Source organism: Poecilia mexicana, unplaced genomic scaffold, assembly GCF_051168715.1.
Source record: "Poecilia mexicana isolate PSO_F unplaced genomic scaffold, ASM5116871v1 scaffold_12, whole genome shotgun sequence".
In the NCBI taxonomy this organism is placed as follows: domain Eukaryota; kingdom Metazoa; phylum Chordata; class Actinopteri; order Cyprinodontiformes; family Poeciliidae; genus Poecilia; species Poecilia mexicana.
Window position 1 is genome coordinate 3830117 of NW_028263381.1, and position 26186 is coordinate 3856302.

Genomic DNA, 26186 nt, shown 5'->3' on the forward strand with positions numbered 1-26186 from the left:
AACCTTAAAAAGAAAACAACAAAACTACGGAAGCCCATTTCTGCCATGAAAAAAGAAAGATAGAAAAATCGCTCTTAAAGAAATCATAATTACAAGTTTTAAAGTCAGGATTTTTTAGTTTTGAGACTAAAAGTCATAATCTCGACTTTCAAAGTTATTATTCTCTTGATTATGACCGAATCTTATAATTATGACTTTGAAAGTTGAAGACAAGACTTCCAGGTGGGGTTTTCTGTTTCCGTTCATGGCAGAAATGGGCTTCCATACAAAGCAGAGCAACAAGTAGAAAGAGACAGAAAATGGTTGCAAACCAGGTCCAGAACTACGAAAAGAAATGGATAAATGATAATAATAAAAAAGCTCAGCAACTATAAAGAGGCACAAACTACAAAAAAGTTATGAATTTAACAGGTGTTTGAAATATGCTGTGAGGAAACGCGGTTACATGACTCCATTAAATAACATTCAGGAGGTTACTGAGTTATTTTGATTTCATGCTTCATAGCACATTACAAAGACGATGACATACAGTTTCATTAAATTATATGCAAGATGTGAAAATGTTTGTGGCAATTTATCTCCACAAATTGTTAAAATAATTCTTAATCACAAAGGAAGTGGATAAAAACACGAGTACCTAATAGTTTGTTTCAAATAAACACATAAAACCACTCTTGAAAAAGAGAGAAAAAAATTATTCATACATCTAAAAAAAAATGAGGTCAAAGATACAAACAACTCAGAAAGTAACTATCATATCATAACTTTACATGACGTGCAGCCGGGTCACAAAGATCAGACAATACATAACTGAGTGTGTAATTTAGTAAAACCTAAAAAGCTTCACTGTGCTCTGCATGAAGCAGATGGTGACTGTGTTTGCTGAAACGACGAGCTGCGGCAGCAGCAGCGGCAGCGCAGGATGAGGAAATGAAGTGGAGCAAGAGCGTGACTTCACCTCACCCCCTTTATTGCCTTGCAAATCTGCCTGTGTCGAAAACACACAGCCCTTTGCCCGGACATATCAGCAGAGCGCCGGCCTGGATCTTCTCCAGACAGCTGATGGTATGTAAAAAACAAGAAAAAAAAAACACGTAGAAATGCAACTAAGAGATGTGTTGAACAAACTAGATTTTCTCCCCCCATTTAACCACTACAGAACTGTTTTGTTTTTTGGTCTTGTTAATGAATATGCAGCAGCTCGGTTTCTGTGAAGCAGGAAATGAAAGCGCAGCCTCAATGAGGTCAGAGTTGCTCTAATTCTTTGGTGTTGATGGTAAACGGCTCTAAAACTATTGATAGTTTGATTGAGGCAACTGCTGGTTAATGGATAACTGAGCGGAGGCTCAGCCTTTAGCAAGAATTTGTTGAGCACAGGCCGTGTGAGTCATATGAGAGAAAAAGAAGCACCCTGAAGATCCCCTGCTGTTGTTTACCACACAGGTGGGACTGCAGCTGGAGGGCTTTTGTTTGATTTCATCCATATGAAGCTGAGTTTGATCCGTTGGGATTGAGAAATACTATGGTAAGTGTAAACTTTTTATTTTTTAAACTAAAGTTTACTTTAGGGTTTATTTGAATGGATATTCTTCATATTTTATGAGGGTCCCCGGTTTTCAGCTCGACTCAGTTTACCTTTTTCTTGTGATTTAGAGCTAGTTTACGTCAAACAGGTCCAGTTGAAAATAGGTCAGTCATCAAAGCGCTTCCTGTGTAGAACAGTACCAGGAAGAGAAACTCACAGCCGGAGCTCCTCTGTGTGTTTTTGCCTATGAGACTTTCAGTTTCCGTTAAATGTTTGACCCCAACCAAAACTGAGAATGTCGCCACCATTTGTGTCCCGTGCAGGCAGAAGTGAACCCTCAGCCGGCCGCCACGGCCTCCTCTGGCACGTTCGACCAGGTGCAGAGTCAGGTCAATGAAGTTAAAGTTATACTGAAGGACAACATCAACAAGGTCCTGGAGAGGGGCGACAAAATAGACGACCTCATCGGGAAGACGGACGACCTCCAAGCATCTGTGAGTACGAGTAAAAAATGAGGTGGAAGCTTGAAGCACTTGCGGTATGCTTCACGTACATTTGAATCTATGCTAACACTAGCTGCGTTTCCATTAAGTTACGCAACTTAAAGTTCCAAAACTACATCTGCTTTATAGAAAGAAATAGATGTAAAACTGTAATGAGAACACATTTTTCGCATCATATGAGTCACATGATCAGCAACCAGATGTTACTACTGGAGAAAACAAAGAAAACAACAGGAAGTAGTAGCAGGAGGATGGATTGTCTTTGGTTCTTTCGTATGATGTGCGGCATTGTACAACTCATAAAAGGTTGTGTCATTCCAACGTGTTGAATCCGTTGCTCTTCTGAAAAATAACCCACTACAATTTCCCCAAAACGCCGCATACGTAGCCTCTCCCAAGAAGGCAGAGCTTGTTTCTCCAACACCTGAATAACACGCCATCATGTCCTCTGATGTCTGTAGATGATGAATGTTGGTGCCACGACTAAATTATGAACATATTTCATTTAACTGTTTGCATTCATCACTCCCATGACTTTTAATGACTTGTTGTGTGAACAAGCTTATTCACATGTGATTTTGATTACATTTCTCATTTAATGGAAACACCACAATCACAAAATCATGGGGTTTTTTTCACATTAGCAGAATATAGACAAAGATTTTTTTACACATTTGTTATGGAAATGTCTGTCACTGCCACTCTTCCATAAAGTTTTGACTGGTGAAGAACCAAGGCAACAGTACAGTAGTACCATACAACACAGTCTTAAGACAAAATCAGTCTTCATGATGTAATGGTCACTATGGATACTGATTAACCAGCGAATGGAGCTCGATCACTTGTGAGACAATCACTGCACTCAGGCGATCTCTAGTCCACTCATTGTGAGACGACCAGCACCATTTGACTGGACCTCTGTTGAATTGGGTCGGTCACTTTAAACATTCACTCAATCACTTATTTTATGGTGCATATTTTTATTTGTCATGATTTTATAGAAATGAGTTTTCACTTTGTTATTATCATGGTAAATATTATATAGAACATAGTTTAAAAATAAACTAAGTAATAAAACTTAGGATAGCAGAGGATAAGTGATGCAGTAAAAAAACAGCATTATGCAGATTATCCTGTAGAAAAAAAAATTAATCTAATGCTCAATTATCAACCCGCACACATTGTACTAAATTTATAAATGCATACATTATGTATTGTACTTTTTACCTGAATGTTTTTACTAGAGCGTTTTCTCTTGAAAAGATTGTATCCACTAACAGCTTAGCATCCGCAGATCAAGTTACATTTCTATACAAATTAGCCTGGGTGTACTAGGGAAGTTTTAAATCTGTTCCTACATTGTCACCTAAAAATCGCAGACATACAAGGACAGCTGTATTCAAGTTGTTTAACTTCCCCTTAAAAAACAGTAACATAATTGATGTGTTTTAATATTCTTTGACATAAAAATGAAAACTTTTGATTTTTTGTAGATTGGAACGCCGTCAACTTAATGTCATGTTCATCTGAGGGGTTTAATTATTTCTTTTTTCTTTTTTTTACCAAAATATTCTTGTGCCAAACAGGGATGATTATTGTATTAAACACATAAAAGCAATGTTTTACAACAAGAGGCCTTCCTAAACAAGAACACTGAGAAAAAAGAAAGAAAACATACAAGCATGGTGATGGCAGCATCATGTTGTGGAGTTGTTTCTATGTCAGTGGTTCTGACCTCAAATCCAAGGCTAAGTTTTTGACAGTTGGGTGTTTCCATAGTGACATAATGATTCCAAGGATAAATTATTATGATGAATTATTGGCTTGTAAAATAACACTGGAATTTGTTTCCAGTTTTTGAATTGTTGTAAATTTACCAAAACTAAAGATAACATGAATCTCGATCCAACGGGGACAGAACGGATTGCTGATTTTGCCAAAAGTTTCTTCGTTTGGTCTGTTTTGATATAAAGTCAGTTACAAACATCATGTTCCTTGCGGCACTATTCACATCCTCACATGGAACAAGTGTGTGTTGAATATGCACCCAAAGTAAAGTGAGCTTCGCTCCGTGATGAGATTCTTGTTTGGTCGGGTTTTCGACTGAGAATCAAATTTAAAGGGACAACCTAAAAACCCTGTATGTTTACTTCATTCATTTTATCAGCAAAAAGCCCAGAGAAGGAAAAAAAAAACCCTGAGTTCAGCTACAACCAATCAGCAGAGAAGAAATGCTTAGCTCAAAAAATGATTAAACAGATGAGATATGATAATATGTTCAGAAGTAACAAGTTATATATGTACTTCCTGTGATAAAAGGCGACTCATCAATGCATGCAGACACTTAAGTGTAGTCAATGCACAGTTCTGTACTGCTAGCAGATTTCCTTTAAGGGAAATCATACTTTACCTCACTTCTCTGCTCATGGCAATAAAGTTGCTACCAATGTAATCAGACGTCAGATATTCACCAAATCTTATAAGATTGAAGGTACAGCTTTGACTATCCTGTCAAATTTTAATGTGTAGATATTTTTTACTAATACAAGGATCAGATTAATCTGTATTTGCTCTACGAGAGACAGAGAGATAGCTCACACGTTATGGTGACCCGGAAGTGAGCCACAAAATTTATGCAAAGCATCGAGGGTTGTAGGAGTAAGGTAGAAGTTCTTTTCATACACTTTTTTTATTATACCCTCTATTTTACAGGTTGTTCTATAGGTAAAACATTGTAATCATAGTGATTATTTCGACCGTCGGAAAACAGATGTGTCACATGTTGGCTGCAGAAATATACATCGGCCCGATGTGAGCACTTTAAACTGTAAAACAAAGATACATTTTAAGTTATTTAACCAAAAGAGAGTCGATTCCAACATCATAAATTACCAACTTAGAATCCCACATAACAGTATTTTTTGAACAGTAATAGTATACCGTACTTTCTCTACAACACCGTCATTAGGACCAATGCAGATAGAAAAAAAAAATAAAAGGAGTAAGTCTCCACAAAAAAACTTAGAAATTTTGAGATTAATCTCAGAAATGAATTAGCTTTTTCTACAGAATTCTTGAAATTCTTTGCTGGAAATGTAATCCCTAATACGCCATCATACTTACCTGTATTTTAATGTAATAAAATACAGGTACAGTATTTTAATGTAATAAAATACAGGCGATAATCTAACATTATCCCCAACAGTGACCGTACAACAGTGCTGTCTGTGTTATTTTCATAGAAACAGTCAGAATGTAAACAAAGCAGTTTATTATTGGCCCAATGTGACGAGCGGTCATGTTTAAAATGGAGGCTGGTGAGAAAGCACCAAACTCTCACAGGAGGAATTCAAATTTCATTCAGTTCCACTCCCAAACTAAACATTCGGACTTCCTCCAATGCAGCAGAAACCATTGTGTCGTCTTGTGAATGTTATTGTTTCCTTTGGCACACAGTGGTAGCCTATCAGAAAGCTGCGTTTCCTTTATTCACTGAAAATAAATGTATGCCCAAATTATCATTTTTAGAAATTTAGAGTTGCTGTGGAAAATCACATCAAATTAACCAAGGAGAAAAAGCATTTTACTGATTCCAACCCAAATGAACCAGTTATCCAACAGAACTTAATCTTAGTAAAACAGAGGAGTCCAAACGTTTTGCAAGGTGGATCAAAAATCTCATATTAAATGTACAAAAGGGCCACAAAAATTGTATTTATTTATTTTTTACCTTAAATCAATGAAACAAGCAATACTTTTAGTAAAATGAACAAAATAGACTCAAAGAAATTGGATCTCTAAATTATATGGATCTATAAATGGGAAGTTTTCAGGTTGATGGTTTTCTGTCTTTCTTCAAAAAGTATTTGGTCCAGTCTGATGAATTGATGCACCAAGTAAAAGTTGCTAAATGTTTGTGGACCTGCTTCCTATTCAATTAAATCGAACCCAAAAAGTCCGCAAAGTACAAGAAAAAATATTTACGACCTACCTAAAATTCAGAAGATTTTAATATATCGGCATTGGGGGTAATTTGTATCATTCTTGTTGTCTGGGGCCACACAAAATCATTCCATGGTCCACAAATGGCCCTTGGCCCACACTTTGGACACCACTGCTACAAGCATTTGAGGAGCTAAAGTGACAAACTCTTCAAACTATGCAGACCGAAGCTAACTTGTCCTGTAGTATAAATCCATTAGCCTCCTTCATTCGTGTACACATGCAGTAAACTGTCATGCAGTTATTTTGAAACAGAAGTATTATGATGGTACTTACGTATTTCACAATAAGAAGCCTCAAAAACAGGTGGAGTATAGTTACCGGATGAAGCCGTCTTTAAGGCCAACAGCAGGTTTCAGCAAGTCTGAGCGAGGTAGCAAGGATATATTAGCAGCTGGCAAAAAGTAGCTAAAAAGTAAATATAAGAGATTAAATAATTAAATAGTTTGTCCTGCCACAACAAAATTCAAGACCCGCAGGACGGCGCAGTGGCGCGTGCGGCCCCTGTGGGACGGACGGGCCTGTTGACTTTCGCCGCATGTCTTATAACCCACTTTCCGTCTATTTCACTGTCAAATGGAGGCCAATGGTGCCAAAAAAGTCCTGTGATTAACAAATTTAATGTCAACTTTTATTTATGAACATAGGACATTTTAAGACTCTAATTTCGGATAAAAAAAGAAATACTTTTTAAGGATGTGCTGCTAACTGCTAACACATTTCATCTGACTGGAAATGCTAAACATTTTTGAAGTTGTCCTACTTAAAACTTTGCAGGAACCAGGATTAGGGTGATTGCAAAGAGGCTGTTTCAACCTCAAAAAAAGGTAGAGGACATCCCCAAAATATCCGTAGAAAGATGAAAAAAAAAAACACCTTGTGTTGGTCTATCACAAAAAAAATCTAAGAAAACATCCTTAAGTTTGTGGTTGTAACATTAGAAAACACAAAAAAAGTCCAAGTATATACTTTCTCAAACCCTGACAATGTCCTTCCTTCACAACAGCTTCGTGATAATTTTCTCTTTTGCTTTTTCAGGCCGACTCCTTCCAGAGAACGTCGACGCGGGTCGCCCGGAAGTACTGGTGGAAGAACATTAAAATGATGATCATAATCGGTGTGATTGTGCTGATCGTCGTGATACTCATAATTCTTGCTGCCACCGGTGTCATTTAACCTTTGACCCTGACCCCCCTCCCCTGAAGTGGAGGAGATCACCACCACACAACTAATTTGCACACATAAAACGTGTTGTTTTATATCTCAGAGATGTGTATGTAAATTTAAATTTAAACAGCGCATGACAATCCATTAAGGTCTCTATGATGATGTAAAGTTGGGGGGAAAAAAGAGATTAAATATAATAATTGAGTTTTCTGGCATGAAACCATGACACTCCAGATGAACGCAAAACCAATTTGATTCATGTTCTTCAACAAACACAGACAAGAGCTTTTGTTTGGTTGTTGTTGTTTTTTTTTCTTTTTATTATTATTTTGATCATTTTAATGTCCGATACATCACGTGTATATAATGAACGTTTATGGATGTCAAACTCTGTAAGAATATTTGTATTATATGACTGATGAACACCATAAAGTAGGTAAAACTGTGATCTCGTCTCTTTGCTGCCGTCTCTACAAGCGTCGGTCGGGACGACGTGAAGCAGCGAGAACTTCAAACACAAACCAAGAAAGAACGAGGACGTGAGAAAACCCCAAAGCGATCTAAACGAACGCAAAAAGAAACAAAAAACAAAAACAAAAAGGACACTGAAATACTTGGGTAAATACAGGAAAAATGTACGGTGGGTTCAAAGCAGTCTTCGTTTTGCTTTCATAAACTAGCCATGTCTTTAGCTGGATCGTCTCTGTGGCCGACGCTTTCGCCGCTGAAGCCTGCGGGAAACAAACAGGAACAAGTCAGAGTGGATGAGCGACAAGTCTTCAGCTACTAAAGAAAGACAGGAATCCCCTGTTTTTAATCGGCCTACGTGATAAAAGCAATTATTTTTAACAGATTTACAGCTTTAAAATGTGTATAAATTAAACTAGGGATCCTGACGAAGAAGTCAAAATACTAAATGGGAAAAAAAATTAAATAAAAATATGTTCAGATCGGTCAAAAGATACACATTATGGTGAGAGCATTACATGCAAATTTCTGGAATTGTGACATTTTGATTGAGTTTATGTGTGTGTGTGTGTGTGTGTGTGTGTGTGTGTGTGTGTGTGTGTGTGTGTGTGTGTGTGTGTGTGTTTTTTTATCAATGGATATAAGAAGAAAATATGTTACAGGAAAAATTAACAAAAAAGAGGAGTCTTTTCCATCGCTGTCAGTAAAACAAACAAGAACAATACATTTACACAAATTAAAAGCACTTTATCCCCCAACACAGTAGAGTCCAAACCAGGTTTAAGCTCATGGACTACTTTAGCTAAATAAAGAAACAAGCATTTTTTAAGAGAATACATATGTTAACATTAGGAACTGGAAAATCCAGAGAATGACGAATGTATCCTTTAGGAAAGCAAATCGTTATTTATTCATACGTTATCAATCGTTACTTGTGGGGGAGTAAGGGCCTGTGAAAAAACCACAATTACATGTGTAGATTTTTAACTTCTTACATTACAAAAGACAGTCGCAGAAAAAAATATATATAGATATATATTTATAAAAATAAATAAAGGAAACAAATGGAAAGAAAGATGACAAAGCTGGACGTGTCCCTTAATTTTTTTTTTTTTTTTTTTTAGATTAGAAATGCGGATACAGGATGTTGTAAGACCATACCAAACGGCAGCATTCGAGAGCGTATGCTTCTCATACCCGGTCCGCATTGAGCGGGCCCTGAGAGTATCTGGGAGTCAGCTCATGGCCTGCAAGGAAGCTCCGCTGGCAGGTACAAACAAGGTATGTCAGAGTTAGGACACAACACACTCTTTCTTTTTTTTTTTTCCTTTTTCTGTTTTCCTTTTGCACATCCTTAACTTTGGCATCCATTTACTGTAGTAGCAGTAGTTTACCTGTTAACTTTACAGTTTAAAGCGAAGAAAAACAAAATCAACAACAACAACAACAAAGAGAAGGTTGCAAAAATAAAAAAAAAAGAGGCAGCGGAAGATTCGGCTGCTCTTTAATAATCGTCACAAGAGCGTTTTACGTTACCACTACTGTAAAGCACTTAAGAAGAAAACCAGAAAGAACAAAAAAATTACACAAATATTACAAAAACACCAAAGTTTTCTTTTTTTTTCTTTTTTTTTAAAAAAAAAAACTAATTGAATTTTTTTTTTTTAGTATGCGGTTGGTGGTACGTACCTACTTGGAGGTGGAGGGTTTGTCCCTTTAATACGGTTTGTAACTGTTGGTGTGACCACCACGCCGTGGTGACTTCCCATATCCACCAGACTGATCTGCAACAGCCACAACCCGTGTCACACCGCGTTGCCTTGGCAACGGCAATACATGTGTCTGTATATCCTCAAATACTCACTGTTGTAGTCAGTATATCCATAATAATTGTTGTAACCAGAGTAATCATAGCCTCCATAGCCACCATATCCTTGATTACCATAACCATAATTTCCATAATTCCCATATCCCTGATTCCAGTAGTTACCATAACCCTGGTTCCAGCTTTGGTTGGGACCTGCAGACAAACAACACAGACTACAATGTATTAATATAAAATCATCTACATGTTTTTTTTTTTGTTTGTTTTTTTTTTTGCCTGCCAAACTTCAAATATTAACTTTATTTTAGCAACAACTAAAACAGATAATAAAAATGTTTATTTTTGCTGTGGCTCTGCTGAAATTCTGTTTCAACCACATAATTTGACAATTTAAGTGTAAAAAAAAGAAGATTTATATTACAAAGCATGACATTCAGACTAGTATAAATAGGAATAAGAGGTGCTGTCACTGATTCATTTTAGCAATTATTCCGTTCTCATGACAGCAAATTCTGCCGGACAATACATTTCCCCAGAAATTATCGTGATAATCAATAACATTGTTGCTTTGAGAACATGTTCAAGTAAAATGCCGTTAATGGCAAAAATTATGCAGCTTCACCCTCTCAACAACTAATAAGCTTTAATTTTGCTCCGAACATTTAGCAATGGAACATCTTAAATTTCAAAAATAAGACAAAACACTTAAAGACAATAAATTAAAAAAAAAAAAGAAAAGAAAAACCACACGGAACCAAAACCATAAAATAAAACGGACTATGGAACCTCTGTAAAAAAAAGTTTCTCTTCAAAAATGATTAACTATGAGATTAGTTCTCATAAATCTGTTTTGGGTCATGTGCTGCTTTTCTGCTCCATTCCCTGAACTGACCACCAGGTGGAGCTGGAGGTCTGCCGTGAGAAACTCACCCCCTCCTCTCCCTCTAGACCTGGACGAGTATCCTCCTCTGCCTCCCCAGTACTGCTGCTGCTGGTACTGCTCCTTGGACACGGCCACCTTCACCTCACACTGAGGGAGCCAATCACACTCGTTTATTGTACCTTTTAAAGACGCTGCTACACAGGTATTTATGGAGCTACAAGGAAAAAAGAAAAAAAAAAGACAGATGGAACCTTGCTGAGCCCGATATTGTGGTACTTTTTCTCCATGATCATCTTCACTGGTTCCTCCTCCTTGAAGGTGATGAAGCAGAAGCCCCGCCGCTTGTTCGTTTTGGTCTCCATGGGAAGCTCGATGGACTCCACCTGATTATTTTACAGCACGGACAGGGCATTCAGTGGGCTTAAGAAAAATAACATGGGAACATTTGTAATTTAGGAAACCACAAACCTCTCCAAAGTCACCGAAATACTCTCTGACTTTCTCTTCGGGCGTGTCTGGGGACAGCCCGCCTACAAAGATCTTCTTCACAGGCTCCTTGCTCTTCATGGCCTTTGCTTTTTTGGGATCAATCACTTTCCCGTTGAGTTTGTGTTCCTTCTGTGAAGCGACCTTCATGGAAAGAAAGCAAATAGAGCAACAGAGAAGAAATAGAGCATTTAAAGGCATGTTTAACATATGAACCACTTTAAGAAAACACCAAATACATTAGACTAATATTATAGCAGAACTGTGGCTGTAGTATCAGAAAAAAATAAATACAAAGAAAATAAATGCAACAAAAAAAAAGCGCTAAATGAAAAATGAGCTCCAGTAATGTGTCCTCCACTGCAAAGAAGGTATAAAAACATCTTAAGACATTTCCATTGTGAAATATTTCAAATACATGACTTTGCTGATTAGGTTTTTGTTCAGGTAAAAATGAATACTGGATGCGATGCGCTACACCCAAACATTAAATCTCATTAACACCAACAGTAAGTCCAAACTAGGCCTCATAGAAGTAAAGTGTAAAAAAAAGAAAAATTAATATTCAGCTTTACAAATTTAACATGTACAAAAGAATTTCTAGAAAAGCGCAGCCTCCGGCAGCAAATGGATACCTTTTCAACGCTTTCTGGATTTTTAAAGAGCACAAAGCCGAAGCCCCGTGAGCGCCCGGTCATAGGGTCCAGCTTTAACGTGCAGTCCACCACCTCCCCAAACTTTGTGAAGTAATCCTTCAGGTCCTTCTTGGTCGTGTCCCAGCTGAGCCCTCCAACAAACATCTTCCTGTTAACAGAACAGTTCACTTCCTTTAGTGCTGCACTGTTTACTGTACCTCAATTGTCATTACATTAATAATAATGTAATTGCGAAAGGCAAAGTGGATAGTAATGCAATAAATATGGTTGTAGCAATGTGACGTTGTAATGTCAGAAAATCCTAGTTTGTATATTGTAAAAATAATAATTTTCTTCTGGCAAATTTGACTGACTGATTTAACTTTGACTGATTTTCCTATCACACATATTCTTAAGGAGCAAAACAAGTCCACCCACGCACCGTGAAGACAAACTGTTGTATGTAAAGCTGTACAAAACACTAGTTTTTGGATTTTATTACAAACACAGACACTTTGTTTTTTCTCCAGACATGCTTAGGTGCCAGCAGAAAAAAAGTTGGTCATTAGGAATCCGAATAGGTGACAAACTATGACATACTGCTCAACTAGATTAACATATTATAAACAGTAAATATGAGTCGAGTGACCGTAAACATACCCTTCATCCTCCTCATTTTTACTAGCATCAATCTTCGATCCGTCGGCCTCTCCTCCCATCAGGCCACAGTCCCCAGAGGCGGACATGGGATCGTCACAGTTGCCCTCCCCATCCTCCTCCATTCTCATCATGCTCGGGTCTTCGCTGAATTCATAATCTTCCGACATGTCTCGAGTTTATCAGCACCTGCTTCCAACGAAAGTGGCTCCAGAAAGGGACACAAAACAATACAATGCGAGAAGGAGCTAAGCTAACGGTAAAGCTGACAGCTAGAGGCTAGACAGGCAATTTATCATCAAGTGTGCTTACAGAAAAAAGCTGATCCCTATCAGGCGTTCAAAATCGGCTTGAAAAAATCTATTGCAATCTAAAGTAAAATAAACGGATTGCGTTTCAGAAGGAAAGAGACAGAGTTTCTATAAATTTAAGGGTTAATTTCTGAGCGTCGTTTTGTTTTCATCGCAGTAACTCCTTCTTCTGCGCTTTCGAAACACGTCAGTAAACAAAGTGAAATGTTGAACAGCGCCATCTATCATTTTGGAGTGTTTAACGGAAACACTCCGTTGAACAGTTTAATTATTGATAGTAACAAAAAAAAAAAAAAATATATATATATATATATAATATCAGAAAGAAATCAGCTGTCTTTCTATAAACAAATACAGTAAATAAATGTGAGAATAAATAAAGAAGAGAGTTACAAACTCTGAGTCTTATGTTGATTAGAATATCTATTTGAAAAATTATCTAATAATAATAATAATAAATGATGTCAAATATAACTGTTTCATCATTACAATGATAATGTATAAGCATAGGGTGCACTTCTAGTCGGACTACAAACGAGACGTCATAGTGCCCGTCATATTGTGCGTTCCAATTTGGTGAAGAGAAGCCCAAAGAAGTTTACTTTTAGTGTATTTCAGTGGATAATTTTGTATACAGTATTACATGCTCATTTTAGTGTTAAAAACACCGTTAATTGACAAACACAACAAAACACTTGAGCTAGTTTTAACCTTAAATAATACAAACGCACATAAATATATTAGGGGTTACTACCAAGTTATTTAACTTTATTTTTTTGTGTTAAAATATTGCTGAAAGGGTGGTAGTAACGTTTTATTATTTTTCTAAAAATAAAAATAGCATAGCTAAATGTCGCTTTCCGTCAGCTGTAAGCGGGAAATCATGATTATTAACAGGAATAAATACTTGAAAACATAACCCTGTGTATTTAATCTATATTATGTTTCACTAGACAGACAGACAGACAGACAGATAGATAGTTTACAAAATACCACTCACAATATGGCGTCTACTTAGACGTCAAAGGGGATAATATCGCCACCTGCTGGACTGGATGCTGAAGTGACAAGAGCAGAACATGTGAGCTGGTCACAGCTTTGTGCGGTAGCTAATTGCGGGGTAATGGCGTCTTCAATCAGTTAGAGGTAAACCACTGGCGGTGTTTTGTTGCTAAACTCTACCGTGTCCCACCTGTCCGGCCCGGAGAAGCGGGAGGAGAGGGGCCCTGCCGGGCTGTAACATAGTACTGCTGCTGCTAGCTTAGCTAACATCAGCTAACCCACTGCCAGCAGTTAACGCTCGGGTCAAAAATGGCCTCGGTTTCAATTCCTGCCTGCACCACTGCACTTTTACTGGACATCGAGGGAACCACTACTCCAATCACGTTTGTTAAGGCGAGTTTTGTTTGTTTAAATCTACAGTCTTGTTCAAAGAAGATTGAGTTGTTGTGCTAACAGCTTTCTGGTATCGGCTATATCATAGTAAAACATTGTTTTTCCGTCAAAATAACCAACAAATGTCTTTATATTTCGTGTTTAGCTTTCCTGCTTTCATTGTTTGCTCAGAAATCATACATATCCCTGATGCTAGCTTCACGTTCTACGACAAGTGACGTAAATAACGCTTTCCTCTTGTGGTGAAGGTCGACGTCATCAACCAAGCCCCTTTTAGATTGTTTTCCTTTTTTTGTTATTTTACCCAGTCACGTCAGTTGCCATGGAAATTGCCAATTGTCTTTGTATTTTACTTAAGAGGCATCAAGACCAAGAGTCCTGAATGTACCATAATATTAGATCCATTATAGGTCTTAATTTTTCTAAAAGAAATGCAAACAATTAACTCTCTGTATTGGTGATTTTATTATTTTTTTCAGGACATACTGTTTCCTTATATCAGAGACCACCTTGAGGATCATCTGTCCACACACTGGGAGGAAGATGAGTGCAAACAAGATGTCCACCTGCTCAAAAAGCAGGTGTGTTGTGTATTACACTGAGAACCACTGGAGATCTGGAAAACACTCAGCGGCTGAACAGAGCAGGAAGTGCTGATGGCTCTCCTGTGCTTCGATCTAACTTGACCCTCTAAAAGCCCGGCGTGTCCTTTCAGATCGAAGAGGACATGAGGCAGAACCGGGCATGTCCCGTCCACACCGTGGACCAGACCGTCCACACGGACGAGGAGAAGGCCATCAGGGAGGTGGTGGAGAACGTGATGTGGCAGATGGCGGCGGACAGGAAGTCCACGGCGCTCAAGCAGCTGCAGGGCCACATGTGGAGGGCAGCCTACACATCCGGGAGAATCAAAGGCGAGTAAGTACGCCGATGTGTTCGCTCTCTTCCCAAGATTTAAAAATTAACTTTTTTATTTCTTTTATTTTTTTTAAAAAATAACTACATCTCTTGACGATGTCGTGTGTGTGTGTGTGTGTGTGTCCGTTTGTGAACAGGATCTACCCCGACGTGGTGCCGTCCGTCAAAACGTGGCGGGAGCGCGGCCTGAAGGTTTACATCTACTCCTCTGGCAGCGTGGAGGCCCAGAAGCTCCTGTTCGGATACTCTGTGGAAGGAGACGTTTTAGACGTGAGCCGCTCATCTAGATTTAACGGGGGTTTTGCTTCCACGAAGTTCGGACTGACATGTTGTCCTAACCGTTCCGATCCTGTGTGTGTGTGTGATTTCAGCTCTTTGACGGCCACTTCGACACCACGATAGGAGCCAAAGTGGACTCAAAGAGCTACGAGAAGATCGCCGAGCGGATCGGCTGTCAGCCGGAAGAAATCACCTTCCTCACCGACGTCAGCAGAGGTGAGTCACGCTTCACCGCGTTGGACCGGAGGAGCCGGTTACACTGGCTTCCTGTGTCTGCTCTGCTGCTCCAGAGTCACAGCGGCTCTGAGAAACGTTGACTAAAAACGATTAAGAAACAATTGAAGTCTAAAAAAAAAAAATAATTGATATAACTGCAAATTCAGATTTGAGCTAATTTCCAGTTTTTCATGGAGTGATTCTATTTAATTTCAATAACAAAATGACACTAAAAGTACCAATCAATTTATTTACAACAATTTTTCTTATTATTCTGGAAACTTTTAGCAAATGTCAACATTAAATAAAAGAAAATGTAGCCGTCATTTTTTAAAAAAGGTTTTATTTACATTAAAACCTAAAAAGATTAATAAAATAGTTGCTATATAAAAATTACAGCAGATTTCCTGTAGAAGGTATTTACCAAAATGTTTCATTTTTTTTATTTTTTCATAGTGAGGTATGTTGTTTTATTTATCTGGACTGACATGACAAAAGTGTCTCTGGATTGTAGTAATTTTTGTCAAGGTGAAAACCAAATATTTATAATAATTTCTCTTCACTATGTGACTACGCTCTCTCGTACCGATACCAGACTAGAAGTCAGATTAAGAGGCTTCAGGTGTTATGTTTAGATCTACAGTGGGATCCGTCCAAGTTCACGTTGAAAAACTCTTGACTGTGTCGTAAACGTTCGGTCAGCTGTCGTCGTATTCAGGCAGGAGAGCGAACTGGCCTCGCGGCGAAACCTCGTGTCAAACCGTCCTCACCCGTGGTTTTGTGGTTGCAGAGGCCAAAGCGGCGGAGGAAGCCGGGCTGAACGTCCTGCTGGTGGTCCGGCCCGGAAACATGGAGCTGACGGACGAGGAGAGCGCCCACTACAACCTCATTACCTCCTTTAGTCAACTTCAGCTGACAGGGCGAGCTTAACGCTGACGCAGTCCGCTTCTCCTCTACCACCCCTGACCTTCTTTTTTTTTTTTTTTTTTTAATCTACTCTGGTGTTCTTGATTTTGACTGTTGGCAGGAACTGGGACTTTTTATTATTATTTTTTGTTCACTGTATGGCTAATTATGTAGCCTTGAATAAGTATTCCTCTTCCTCAGACGTTTCCACATTTTGTCATTTGCCACAACTACAAACTTCAGCTTATATATATATATATATATATATATATATATATATATATATATATATATATAGACCAACAAAAAGTCATGCATAATTGTGATGAAAATGAAGTACATGATTAAAAACATTTTTATTGACCAAATTTTTGCTGTGGCTCTTGGGCTCAGTCAGGTGAACATGATGCTGCCACCACCATGTTTTCTTGTAATGATGAAAACTTGCCATGTACCCTGCATGACTAAGCTAAACCGCTCTAACACCAAAACATTGCTCTGGGTCCCTCCACTTCCCTCTCCAGTGTTTTACGGCTCTCCTGCAGGTTTTCTTTCCATTAAAAAAACCCCACAACATTATGCTGCCACCTCCGTGGAGATGTTTTCAGAATGGTTTGCATTGTTGCTCTTTAAATTGTTTTTTTCTTCTTTTTTTTTAAAGTGAAGGCCAAACAGTCCTTTAAACATCTCTACACCTACCACCCTGTTTGTTCTCTAACGAACCTGTGACACTTTCACAGAACGTCTGGATTTCTCCGTCTCTACAGGGAGATACTATGAATGCAAACTCCGTCATTGTTCTTGCAATTTTCACCAATCGTTGCAACTTGTCTGCAAATCGGACCAATTGCTTAAATTTCACTTTCATCCTTTTCTGACCGACCGCTGCAACTCTCCACCTTAAGCTAAGATGAGTTAACCCTTGCAATTCTGTCATATTAAACTTGTTGCTCGTCAGTCAATCCTTTATCGTTTCTCTACAGAAGTCGGTTTTTTCTGAGAAAGGAAAGATTACAACTTGATGAGAAAATCGGAGGAAAGGGAAGGTTATGTGCAACGTTAACATTTTTTACAAGACCATGTAAAAAATTGAAAATAAAGCTTTAAAAAAAATCACAAATTTATGTAAAAGGTGCTGCAAAATAATTCCACTTTACTATTATTTGCACCTTTTTTTGTTGGTCTATTCCATACAATACATAGAAGTTTGACAAAATGTGGAAAAGCTGAATACTGTTTGCTTGGCGTTTTGTATCCCTGAAATCACGGCAGGAATGCCTTCTTCATTTGTACAGAGTGATGTAACGACCTGAAGCGGGAGGTCGGTGTCATGGCAACCCGAACGGGACGGTGAGACTGTGGATAGGTGCTGTACAATCGCAGAAACTGTGAGGTTACTACTTGACGTTTGAACCGTGTGTCTGACTGCCACTTTCCAGCTGTTTGTGTACGAGCGTGATGTAACCGTTCCCATTTTGTAAATCGTCGTCTGCCTGTGCGACTACGAGATGCGCTTCAGTCGGGACCTCTAGTCGTGTTTTAGAGTGTAGAAGCGCTCCGCCGCGGCGGAGTGAAAGTCTTAACCCCGCCTCAGGCGGACAGTGTCTGTCTTAACGTGTGCCATGTGTGTCGTCTGTAAGGGAGGAGCGAAACGATGCTGGAGTGACGATCAAATGTGTAAACAGAGTCGGTACTAATCCAGAAATAAACACCTTTTCTCTCACACCTGCGTCTCTTTAGTTTGAACAGTTTTAAAATGAAACTATGAAAACCATTTATTTGTTTATTTGACAAGACTCTGGGTATGTTATGATTGAATATCTAAACTTTTACTAGCAGGAAACTGTCGGCATCTTCGTCGACAGTTTCGGCGAAGTTGCTAAGAGCAACTAATTAGCTGTTAGCGAAATGAGCTTTTAGCTAACAGCTACTCAGTGTCATTATAAGTAGGGGATACATAAAATTTTGTATGAACCAAGTTTAAACAGAGACACAGATGTACAATAAAGAATAAAAGATTCCATCTTATTTCACTGGACTCTTTTTCCTTCCACTCAACTTTTTACCCTATCTAATATGCTTGGATACATCAATGGAACATCCAGCTTTAATAACTTTTTGTGGTTTTCTCCTCAACGTGGAAGGTGTCAGTTACTTATTTTTTTTATTCGTCTTATGTATTTAACACTCAGAATTAGTAAAACAGATTTTTAGTTTTTCGTAGCTGTAAGCCAGAATGATTGAAATAAACATCTGAAATATTTCCCTGCTGAATTGAATGAATCTTTCACCAGTATGACATATGCAGAACAAAAGAGAATAGAAATAAAGTACAACACTGTAGTAGTAACATACATTCTTTTAATCGAAAATAAAAGTACAAATTTTTTCTGTCATGAAAATCTCAACTTATTAACAGAACACTTTCCAGCTTTAAAAATAGAAAATAATCAATTTGTTTGGCATCTTTTCCAGTTTGGTGATGTGATATTTTTACCAAAGCTAATCCAGTCACATGTTGACTTCCTATAACAAGGAGGTCAACATTTTCAAAGGATTCAGTCCAGAACCTCATTGCCTAATGAGTTCTACTTTTCCTCTGTCTACTTGTCCACAGTTTCACACATTATAATCCAATAAAAAATTTTAGAGCTCACACATTGTTCTTTAACCCCATGTCTCCAGTTTCAATGATACCAAACCACCAAATGTTCTCTATTCTGTGATACATTTAATAAAATCCAGGCTCAGTTCCTGACTTAAATTTATTTTCCCACACTGCGATTCAGCTGTTGCATTGATTCAATCTGATTTATACAAGCCAGCCTGTCTGCCTTCCATCAGTGCAGGATTGTGGTGTCACATCCAGCTTAGCGGCGATCAGCACCAGTTAGAAAAAATAACCAAACTTGCTTAGATGTAGACATGAAGCTGTATCAAGTATCTTATTAAAACATCTCAATATATCATGAACATTATATATATATATATATGTGTGTGTGTGTGTGTGTGTGTGTGTGTGTGTGTGTGTGTGTGTGTGTGTGTGTGTGTGTGTGTGTGTGCGTGAAGCATTAAAACAAAGCATAACATTGTAACATGACATTGCAACCAACTTGAATAGTGAGATATGTTCACCATCTGCAGGTGTTCAAACACAAGACCTTGTGGCACTCCTATAGCTCTGGCTCCTACTCTGGCTCCTGCTCTGGCTCCTGCTCTTTGCCATCGGGATAGCCATCAGGATCTTCACGCCAATCTTTACGCTCCACCGTGTCTCTGCACACCACCTCAAAGCGGCAGTGACGAAAGTCGATGGCAAAAGTGCTGATGTATATGAGGAAGAGCATGACCACGGCCCACTGGCAGCGAACCGTGTGCATGTGGGGGATAACAACCAGGACTGCATCGGGAGAGTCAAGGATGAAGACGGGAAGGCAATAACTGAACATTAAATCTCATAAATATAACATTAAGACCAAAGGCAAACAGTGGGGGGCACGACACTTCTGCTAATGCGCTAATAGCGGAGCTAATTTTTGGTTTAGCCCTTTAGCCCTTTTAATAATTTGGAAAACATTTACCCCACTTAGGTTCTCCTACATGAATTTTTCTAAATTTACTTGGCTGTTGTGAAAACTACTGTTTAGTTTAAGTGCTTCTGAGTTAGCATGACTAACTTTTTAGTTAGCGACGCCCAACACTGGTAAACAAAAAAGAATCCTAGAACATTTCTGCTAATAATCAACAGGCTAATTAATGTCCTCCAAATAAACCGTTCTCTGTCTCAGGTCAACAAATTGGAGCTAAGAAATGTAATTTTTTTCTCACTATAGACACGTTGCATGTTATGGTTTACATCTGGCAACACAATGCTGGAGGGCAAAAAGACTTATTTTACTTGCCCCCATAGCTGCACTGTCACGGTAGAACAACTCCATTAAAATAATAAAACCTGGAGATGTAGGTATTATTATTTAGAGTAGTCCACCAAACAAAGGGACTAGAGAACAACTTGTTCTCTAGTTTTAATGTTGACAATTAGTAGCAAAGCACTGCATCCCTTTTTCTGTCATGTGTCACACATACATTTAGGATTTAGCGCATTATGTTGACAACTTGATAGCTAAAACCAGTGGTTGTCATCATTGGCTAGCAGGATTTTGCCCTCCAGCAGTGAGCTGGGGGGCAGGATCTTTGTGATGTCACGGTGCAACGTGTCTATAGGCAAGAAGGCAAATATGGAAGAAGGTACTCTGGACAGATTAGATCTATAATGAACCTTTTGGAATTTGCTTCTAAAACACTACGTGTAAAGGAAAAGAAACTAAACACTGAACACACCATTCCTACAGCGAAAGATGGTGGTAGCAGAACCACACTTTTCCTCAGCAGAGACATAGGTGACAGGAAGATGGATGTAACTGAACACAAGACAATCCTTGAAGAAAACCTGCTAGAGGTTGGAGAAGACCTGAGACTGGGTCGAAAGTTTTCCTTTACCTGGTACTACCTGTTGTCGGAGTGAAAGGATACCATGCTGTAGAATAATGCAGAAGGTTATGGCTGCAGACAGCACCACACGGCAGATAGCAAAGACCTTCCCCTGGTTGTTCAGGTTAACTTTCCAGGTGATGTAAGACTGAAGCCAGCAGTACAAGTTGCCCAGTCCAAACGCCAGCAACGTGCCCCCGTTATGAATCACCCACATCTCAAGGAGCTACAAAAACAGACGCGAGTCAGTCTGTCACAGTCCGGATTTGGAGTTCATTTCTTAATGATCAGGGGTTACCTGGAAGTTTCCCACAATCGTCATCCCAAAACAGGCGACGGAGAAACACACCAGACTGAAAATGTTCAGCCACCGCTTGTCTAGTTTGGTCTTCACCTGAAAGTACCTGAGGATGCCCACGACAAACGCTGAAACAGAGGATTGGTAAAAGCCAATCATGATCAGAAAATTCATTCGAAATAGAACAACTAGGATTTTCAAAGTATTCAAACTTTTACATATTTTGCCAAACAACAACCAAAAACATTAATATATTTAATTGGGATTTAATGTGAAAGAGTGACACAAAGTCTTGTACAATCATGAAGCAGAAAGAAAATGATACATGATGCTACACATTTTGTTTTGCAAATAAAAAACTGAAAAGTGCGGCTTCCTCCCACAGTCCAAAAACATGACTGTCAGATTAATTGGTCTCTCTAAATTCTCCCTAGGTGTGTGTGTGTGTGTGTGTGTGTGTGTGTGTGTGTGTGTGTGTATGTGCGCACTTGGTTGTTTGTCCTGTCTGTCTCTGTGTTGCCTGCGACAGACTGGAAACCGTTCAGGGTGAATGCCCGAAATAGGCACCAGCACCCCTCCTGACCCCACCAGGGACAAGGGTGTAAAAAAAATGGATAGATGGATGCAGTGTGCAAAAGCATTCAGCCTCTTTTGTTCTCTGAGTGCAACCAATTGCCTTCAGACGTTGCCTGGTGACGCCTGACGCCATCGGCCTGGACTTTGTAATGTGAACGGCGTTTCTTTACCTGCGAACGCTGTCAGGTTCAAGATCTCACTGAAGTAGCAGCTGGTTGGGGGGAAATTCCCTGTGAAGCTGATAAAACACAAAGTATGATAAAATAACACCAAGCAGCTCCAGCTTCACTGTTAAAAGGAGAATGTAGGACAAGTGCAGTGAGTACCTTATGTAGGGAGGATATTCAGATCCATTTTTCTTTCTAGAAAGAAAAAAAACAAAAACAAAAGAAGATCTTGTTCCAGGGCTGCGCTGAGTAAATGTTGGTTGTCCCTCAGAGAGGGTAAGTGGTACCTGTATGCTGAGGTCAGAGGCAGCACTTTCCCGTTGTGGCGAGCTATGAAGTACCTGTTTGAGGGCACAAGGTGGACGAACAGAAGCACAGAGGCGTGTTAGGAACAGGATGCGCTGCAGAGGAGGAGAATCCACCATTCAAAAAACGTTACATTTTACTCGACTTTTACCAGCAAAAAAAAAACAAAGTCAATAAAAACAACCGATCTGCATTTTAACTAATGCTGCGTTCACACCAAACGCGTTTGGAGTGTTTACGTTCAAAGTCTATGTGGAGCGTCGGAGGCGTTCAAGGCGTCAAAACGCTCCAAACGGCTGAAATGGCGCCGGCCCTCAACGCGCCTCCACTTAGGCTTTGAATGTAAACCAGTCGCGCCTGAAGCTCCAAACACGTTTGGTGTGAAGGCACCATTAAACTCACAATGAAGAATGGTATGTTGGAAATGATTTGTAGCGTTTTCAGTCATCAACATAATATTTTTCTTTCTTGGTATTATGATAATCAAACCCTCCTTTTAATTGTTAAACAGGTTTTTGGTGTGGATGTTGGTATTTTTGATGATCTATGTTTGGTGATGAGCTCTGTGAGGATGGAAACACTCCTTGCCATCACCCTAATCTGTCCACAGATTCTCCATCAGAATAACATCAAGACGTTGATTTTTACCCCAATCACACAAAGCATGTCAGTAAAAATAAAATATTTCTTTAAAATTAAATCTAGGAATATGAACACTGTTAGACTTAAAATGTTTCCCCATTTCTTAATAAATTGATATTAAGGAAATGAAGAGTGCATTTATTAATGGTAGTTCACTGTTGTATATTTCTGTTTTATGAATTCATTAAAGGTACAGATTTTTTTTTACACATCCTGCTTACAGTTTTGATTGTCCAACTCAAAAGCAAAACTATTGATGAGTCGTGTTGATTCTTGAGTTGTTTTTTTGTCCAATCTCTATTAATGTTTAGGCATTAACTCTTTTAATTTTTTATTTATTTATTTTTCTGAATAAAAGTCAGAAAGAGGTTGAACTTACACGACCCAAAGTCCAGCAGCAGTAAACGTGGAGAGGATGGGAGGCAAGAGGACCAGCGGTCGGCACCACCACATGTTCTCCAATCTGATGTCACACACACACACACACACACACACACACACACACACACACGCACACACGCACACACGCACACACGCACACACGCACACACGCACACACACACACACACACACACACATAGCATTACTTCACATGAAGACAATGAGCTCTTTGTTAGCTTTAAAGCACAGAAAGCAAATAACCAAATAAGGGTTTATATCATCTTCAGTTTTTCCATTTCTAGTTGTCTGTTTAATTTTCATGCACAAATACACATTCATATATATATATATATATATATATATATATATAATTATAAATAATCTTTCTCAACTGTACATTTCTTTAATGCCATTTTTAAATTGCTGCACAGTCTTGTTTTTGTCTTATGGTGTAAATTTGCTCTTTTTCTATTCATTTTGCACTTTTAATGACACACGGTTAGTTAGAGGTAGAAGGATTATATCAAGCAAAAACAAACTAAAAACAAAACACAAAAAGTGTGCTACTTTTTAATTTATAATGGAATTTCCCAAATTAAAGCAGGATAAAAATTAAAAAAAATATATGGTACAAATATAGACATACACACCAAATAAAAACCGTCCTTAGCATCAAGGGTCTGTTTTTACAGGTAAAAGCAACATGTAAAAACCTCTCTAACCCTTTCATGCATGAATTATGATGCTTTATGTCAAGATTTATTTTCCAAAGTGTTTTTGATTTTCTTTTAAAGCATATAAAAAGGCAGGATTTTTTCTTTCTTTTTTTTATAGGTGATCAGTTCTAATTTTCTCCAAATACAAAGTTGTTATTTGGAAAATACATCAGTAGTATTAGTCCTTAGGGGATACTTGATTTTATTTATTTATTCATTTTTACCTGCAAGAGTCCTCTGCAGTAAAAACAGGATATTCCTGTGTTGCTTTTTCGTCTGTCTGCCATATTGGATTTAACAAAAAATTTTCTTGCACTTGCACTGGATGCCCAGTAGTAGTGTGTTGTATGACGCACTCATGTCCACTTCAGTGGTCTGTGTGCATTTATAACATAAAAATCCACAAGAAACACAAGAAAATGGCTTTTAGGTAGCTGAGCACTGCAGTCATCGAAGAACATCACAGCGACACATTAACTGAATGTTCACAACTTCTCAGACATGCTACACGTTTTTCTAATGCTCAGTAACAGCTCAATCCAGCAGCAGCAATCAAAGGAAATCAAACTTGAATCTAACACACCTTTCCCTAACTCCTGAAACTGAGAACACTAGAAGGAGACTTTGAACCTCTGTACCGGCCTGATGATGATGGATGATGAAGGCCTGCGTCCTTGCAGGTCTGATGAGCCTTTAGCTCGGCTCCGGGGTTCTGGTGCTGGAAGAGTTCCAAGTTAGAGCTGCAGTCTTTGGAGATCTTTGGGGTGATTTCCTCAAACACACAGCAGCTCTCTGGATCCTCTTCACCTCGGCTCAAGGCCTTTTTATTCTGTTCAGATGTAAGTGAACTGACTGCTCAGACGGAAAGAACACGTTGCTCTTCTCTGCAGGAGACTGGAAGGGTTCTTCGCCTGAGAATGCTGTCCATCTTCTCTTTTTCTGTCTGCTACCAGAGATCCTTTCCTTTAATTTCACTTTAAACAACGGCAGTTTTGAAATGAGTTGAATTAAATCCTTCAGTTCCTTTAATTTCCCTGCAAGTATTTTTAAATTGAGCTGAATTGAATGCATCTCTTCTTAGAAATGTTACATCTTCCCCTTTTTTTTGCAATGAAATGAATTCTTAAAATAAATTTTAGGGAAGATGAAAGCAGGATAACATTAAGCTGATTATGTTTGAACCTGAGCTGCTGCTGTTCAACCATTAAACTTGGTGAAAGGAAGTGCGTTTCCTTGCAGCTAATGAAGGTTCTCCTCATATCTGGAGTGACAGTTTCGCTGTGACCATATTTTAACACTTAAATTGTCGAAAAATACCGAGAGAAATGTATTCTACCGCTAAATAACACATTGAGGAAGTCAGACATAACGTCACAAACATGTCCCGACTCGAAACGGCGCGTTCCTCCGTCCTAAAGCAGGACGGTGAAAGCTGGTGTTTTACTGTGTGAGGCCTTACCTGTCCGTGGGTTCGGTGGGTTCAGTTGAATAGGAAACGACCTCTAAAATGAACTCTCTCCTGCTGAGATTTGCTGATGCTTCAGCTGCATTCAAACCGGACGGTTTGAATGGACGGAAACAGAACCAGGCTGCTCTCGGGCTCCACACCCTTCTGCCTAAATATGTTGCTTTTATACAAAAAAAATAGTGATGGCACAAAATCGTTTCTGATTGGCTCATTTGTTTTCTATAGCAGGAGCCTCTTGAAGTGAAAATGAAGGACGGAAAACACTGAACCATGTTTGCCTCATGATGCCTCGTGGTATTATAGAGTAAAACCATGATTTTTTTATGATTTAAAATAAATTTACTTTTTTTATTATTATTCTTGACGTACATTGAAGCAATAAATGATTTTCCCATTATAATCCAATGACTGTATATCAAATGCTAACATATACATTTTACATAAAAAGTATAACTATAGAGTTTATTAGACTCAATAGTGATTTTACATGTGCTTCTTCATAATTTTGAATAAACCAGAGAACACAGTGGACCATGGCTCCACATCTATCGCTGATTACTGGAACTCCAGACTTCACTAAGTTATTCATATTCCTGCGCAGACATAGATTCAAGATTATTTTTTGTATCGTTACCATGTTTTTTTTTTTTTACTGTGATGTAAAATAAATTTAATTTAAAAAAAAATCACACAAGCAATTCTATTAAACTATAATCTCACTAAACATTAAGAATTAAAAAAAAAATTAAACTAATAAGTTTGCTTCTGCTGTTTATCGAGACAGGCTTCTCACAAAAGATAATGTAAAATAAGAATCAGTCCTGAAAGACAAGTTTATTCATATTTCATTAATAAAATGATTTTTATTTTTTTATTTTTAGCTAATAGGAAAACCTTTTTTGGTTTTTCCTTTTACATGATCCCACTGGTGGTTTTAAGGTTTATTTACTTACTTTTGCCATCAA

General features: G+C 38.5%; 4 protein-coding genes across 9 annotated transcripts; 2 read left to right on the forward strand and 2 right to left on the reverse strand.

Annotated features, from left to right (window-relative positions):
• The first annotated feature begins 912 nt into the window (after nucleotides 1–912).
• Nucleotides 913–7645, forward strand: LOC106926931 (vesicle-associated membrane protein 8). The gene is made up of 4 exons (XM_088010767.1): nucleotides 913–1065; nucleotides 1444–1525; nucleotides 1849–2019; nucleotides 7069–7645. Exons 2-4 carry the CDS (start codon nucleotides 1523–1525, stop codon nucleotides 7204–7206), a joined length of 312 nt encoding a protein of 103 aa, XP_087866893.1. The 5' UTR covers nucleotides 913–1065; nucleotides 1444–1522; the 3' UTR covers nucleotides 7207–7645.
• LOC106926928 (heterogeneous nuclear ribonucleoprotein D0) lies at nucleotides 7484–12650 on the reverse strand. 6 transcript variants are annotated; one of them, XR_015764821.1, is made up of 9 exons: nucleotides 12155–12650; nucleotides 11495–11663; nucleotides 10842–11003; nucleotides 10625–10756; nucleotides 10421–10520; nucleotides 9530–9685; nucleotides 9359–9449; nucleotides 8827–8928; nucleotides 7484–7928 (listed from the first exon to the last, which is right to left on the reverse strand). XR_015764821.1 is itself a non-coding variant. In XM_015002138.2 (8 exons), the coding sequence occupies exons 1-7, from the start codon at nucleotides 12319–12321 to the stop codon at nucleotides 9382–9384; spliced, it is 954 nt and encodes a 317-aa protein (XP_014857624.2). In that variant the 5' UTR covers nucleotides 12322–12650; the 3' UTR covers nucleotides 7484–7928; nucleotides 9359–9381. The 6 variants fall into 6 exon arrangements, 4 of the variants coding, with proteins under 4 accessions (XP_014857624.2, XP_014857623.2, XP_014857621.2 ...); XR_015764820.1 differs by having other exon boundaries at nucleotides 9355–9449; XM_015002138.2 differs by lacking the exon at nucleotides 8827–8928.
• Nucleotides 12651–13506: 856 nt separating this feature from the next.
• enoph1 (enolase-phosphatase 1) lies at nucleotides 13507–17899 on the forward strand. The gene is made up of 6 exons (XM_015002139.2): nucleotides 13507–13857; nucleotides 14337–14438; nucleotides 14573–14775; nucleotides 14913–15045; nucleotides 15147–15270; nucleotides 16061–17899. Exons 1-6 carry the CDS (start codon nucleotides 13774–13776, stop codon nucleotides 16198–16200), a joined length of 786 nt encoding a protein of 261 aa, XP_014857625.1. The 5' UTR covers nucleotides 13507–13773; the 3' UTR covers nucleotides 16201–17899.
• A 618-nt stretch (nucleotides 17900–18517) lies between these two features.
• On the reverse strand, nucleotides 18518–25391 carry tmem150c (transmembrane protein 150C). The gene is made up of 8 exons (XM_015002140.2): nucleotides 25213–25391; nucleotides 23036–23119; nucleotides 21996–22049; nucleotides 21868–21903; nucleotides 21712–21779; nucleotides 20966–21093; nucleotides 20710–20893; nucleotides 18518–19576 (listed from the first exon to the last, which is right to left on the reverse strand). Exons 2-8 carry the CDS (start codon nucleotides 23107–23109, stop codon nucleotides 19365–19367), a joined length of 756 nt encoding a protein of 251 aa, XP_014857626.2. The 5' UTR covers nucleotides 23110–23119; nucleotides 25213–25391; the 3' UTR covers nucleotides 18518–19364.
• Nucleotides 25392–26186: the final 795 nt, after the last annotated feature.

What these genes read in the sequence shown, in the direction of transcription:
- LOC106926931 (XM_088010767.1), top strand. An exon ending in CGGACGACCTCCAAGCATCT is followed by an intron (nt 2,020 to 7,068) that starts GTGAGTACGAGT and finishes TTGCTTTTTCAG; the next exon opens with GCCGACTCCTTCCAGAGAAC.
- LOC106926928 (XM_015002138.2), bottom strand. Translation starts at nt 12,321, where the DNA reads ATGTCGGAAGATTATGAATTCAGCGAAGACCCGAGCATGATGAGAATG. An exon ending in ATCCAGAAAGCGTTGAAAAG is followed by an intron (nt 11,004 to 11,494) that starts GTATCCATTTGC and finishes CTTTCCATGAAG; the next exon opens with GTCGCTTCACAGAAGGAACA. An exon ending in TGGATATACTGACTACAACA is followed by an intron (nt 9,450 to 9,529) that starts GTGAGTATTTGA and finishes TGGCTGTTGCAG; the next exon opens with ATCAGTCTGGTGGATATGGG.
- enoph1 (XM_015002139.2), top strand. Translation starts at nt 13,774, where the DNA reads ATGGCCTCGGTTTCAATTCCTGCCTGCACCACTGCACTTTTACTGGAC. An exon ending in CTCCAATCACGTTTGTTAAG is followed by an intron (nt 13,858 to 14,336) that starts GCGAGTTTTGTT and finishes TATTTTTTTCAG; the next exon opens with GACATACTGTTTCCTTATAT. An exon ending in TCCGGGAGAATCAAAGGCGA is followed by an intron (nt 14,776 to 14,912) that starts GTAAGTACGCCG and finishes GTTTGTGAACAG; the next exon opens with GATCTACCCCGACGTGGTGC.
- tmem150c (XM_015002140.2), bottom strand. Translation starts at nt 23,109, where the DNA reads ATGTGGTGGTGCCGACCGCTGGTCCTCTTGCCTCCCATCCTCTCCACG. An exon ending in GCTGCTGGACTTTGGGTCGT is followed by an intron (nt 22,050 to 23,035) that starts GTAAGTTCAACC and finishes GCCCTCAAACAG; the next exon opens with GTACTTCATAGCTCGCCACA. An exon ending in GAACCTGACAGCGTTCGCAG is followed by an intron (nt 21,094 to 21,711) that starts GTAAAGAAACGC and finishes CCTCTGTTTCAG; the next exon opens with CGTTTGTCGTGGGCATCCTC.